This window comes from Trypanosoma equiperdum (genome assembly GCF_001457755.1).
Source record: "Trypanosoma equiperdum strain OVI genome assembly, contig: ctg_1828, whole genome shotgun sequence".
In the NCBI taxonomy this organism is placed as follows: Eukaryota; Euglenozoa; class Kinetoplastea; order Trypanosomatida; family Trypanosomatidae; genus Trypanosoma; species Trypanosoma equiperdum.
The window spans coordinates 6,713-9,276 of NW_027123869.1; the positions used below are offsets into that span (position 1 = coordinate 6,713).

At 41.5% G+C, this 2,564-nt stretch overlaps 1 protein-coding gene across 1 annotated transcript; it reads right to left on the reverse strand.

The window, feature by feature from the left end:
* Positions 1-1,462: 1,462 nt before the first annotated feature.
* On the reverse strand, positions 1,463-2,053 carry TEOVI_000752800 (zinc finger domain, LSD1 subclass, putative; the record flags this gene model as incomplete). Its single annotated transcript, XM_067223300.1, has 1 exon — positions 1,463-2,053. The coding sequence occupies one exon, from the start codon at positions 2,051-2,053 to the stop codon at positions 1,463-1,465; it is 591 nt and encodes a 196-aa protein (XP_067079401.1).
* Positions 2,054-2,564: the final 511 nt, after the last annotated feature.

Genomic DNA, 2,564 nt, shown 5'->3' on the forward strand with positions numbered 1-2,564 from the left:
TGACGAATGCGCCTTAAAACCACTAGCGGCGCAGTCTGGAGATGTCTTAAACTCGTTGCGAACTGGGGCGTATAGCGCGATTGAATGAAACTCACCCACGCAACCCGAAACAATCGGAGTGGCAGAAAACAGCCGCCACGTGGGTCCACCGCAGCGGGAACGGGCAAGCGATGTAAACCACATGTTTCTCAAAAACAATACTCAATTTTAATCCTTTTTCAAAGCACGTTGCCCCGCAGACAAGGCAACAGCACGCCGCTACTCGACCCAGTTGTCAAAAGGAGGGAGCAGAAGAAGAAGGAAAAAAGGGGGTGAGAACCGTAAATGCGGATTATATTCCCATAAATGAATGGGTGAAAATGCTGTTTTAAGTGAAACCAATATGTTTGACGAACCCTCACTAATATTTGCAACTCCATGCCTCCACCTTCTTTATGGTTTCCCTCATGTTTGGGCAAGTTGGCACTTTATGGTCGTTCCAATGAAATCCTCCAATCCCTCCATCCCGTTGCTCCAAAACCGTACGTATGAAAAGCAGGAATCACCGTATGTGCAGCGCAATCAAATGGCACAGCTTTAACCCTCTCGTTTCTCTCCTCCTTTATTTATTTATTTATTCTTTGAATAAAGAGGGAGGCAAACATCACCAGCTGTCGTAACAATAAACAATGCCGTGAAAAAAAAAATGAGGAATGAGCTTCGCTTTTCTTTCTCCGTTATTCTTTCTTTTTTTTTTGTGCGTGTGTGGTTCTTTTACGCTTTAAGCTTTAACCACATTAACTGCATCCTCCCGCACACTTTCCCGTCTCCCTAGTTTGCACAATCATCCACATTCATCACGAATTGACAACTTGTCTCACTCTGATTCGAACAGTAATGATTTCAATGACACGTGTGCGTTTATGCACACAAGAGTACCAATCCTATTCGCCCATATCCTCCGTTGCTTCCTTTTGTTTACGGTGAAATGCATGAAATAAAAAGATGGGAATTCAAGCGAAATCGGCCGCCTCTGAAAAGAAAAAGTAAGAACCTTTAAATTTCCTAATATATTCAAATGCATTCACATTATTTTCAAGTTATTATTGCTTTTTTCTTTCTTTTTTTTCTTGAGATTCGATCTGAGTTACATGAATACACGCAACGCAACATATCACAGCAACAACAATAATAAAAAAAGGAACACTCACACGCAGGGAAGTTCCTCCAAAGGGTTAGGAAGCAAAGAATGCAAAAGACAAAAAAAAAAAAGAGAGACAAGAAGACGCAAAAGCAAATTGCGGAAAGTTATGTTGCGAAGCCGCATATGAGGATTATACACACTCCACTAGATTCCCTTTCCCCTGTCCACCAGTTAAAGCGCTGGTAAGGTCGTAGCAATAAAACAGCACAGCTGCGCCATAAGTGCTCGGGTACACATTCGAGGTTGCTTTCTTCCGCGTAACACATGCAGATGAAATATCTATAATATGCGTGTTCCTACTACCATAATAACATTCGATCCCTCATGTCGGTTTGATACGCTCCGCTGGCCATCACCGACAAGTTGCTCATCATCACCATCATCACCATCCAGAGGTCCTGTTTTACAACCTCCTCCTTCCCTTCCAGTTGCCGTTGCCTTTCCGCCCATCACAATATTACCACCACCACCAGAGCTGCAACCCTCTTCTTCACTTTCCCTATCATCATCATCATCATCATCATCATGTTTCATTCCCTTTCGATTTTTATCCTTTGGTTTTGCTTTCCCGGGGTATGTGACATAAATCGTCTTGACTACACGATCCGTTTCTGTACCAACACTTACTGGACCTTCCACCAATGGAAGAAGTGACTGCGGTATATCCGTTATTGTGGCACAACAGGGGCATAAAAATGTGAGTGTGTTGATGGGTACCAAAATATGCCGAAAGCAACAACCGCAGGTGATGTGGAGGTTTTGTGCAGGATTGATGGTGTTGCAGTTGCGGCAACGGCAACTTACGGCTCCTAAGGGATAACTTAATATCTTGCGGCACTTGAAGCACACAAGTTGACCAAACTGACTCATTGTATATCTATAAACAAAATAAAATATGTAAATATATTTATACCTGTGTGCGTGTGTGTGCGTATACTTTTTTTTTTTAGGAGGAACGCAACTCACTGTAATGTGTCAATCATACGGAGGAATTATAAATACGTTACAATTCGTGAAACATGGCACAAAAACATAAAAAAAACAAAAAAAGGAAGAGGAAAAAAAAAAGAAGCATGGAGAGAGTCGAGTGAGTAGATAAAATAAACGAACACAATTTACGAACCCCGTCACGTCCCCTCCCCCCTCCACATAAATAAATAAACTTTCCACACCGTATGGGAGGAACAAAATGAGGGAGAGAGGCACTGAAACGAGGTATAAATATTGAAAAAGAATAAAATAAAATAAAATAAAAAGGAAAAATGTGAGTACTTTGAAGCCTAACACCAGCGATGTTGTCTCAATCTTTTCCAATATCAGAAACCAAAACCAAAACCAAAGACAAAAACAAACAAAAACAACAATCCCCTCTGTTTTCGTT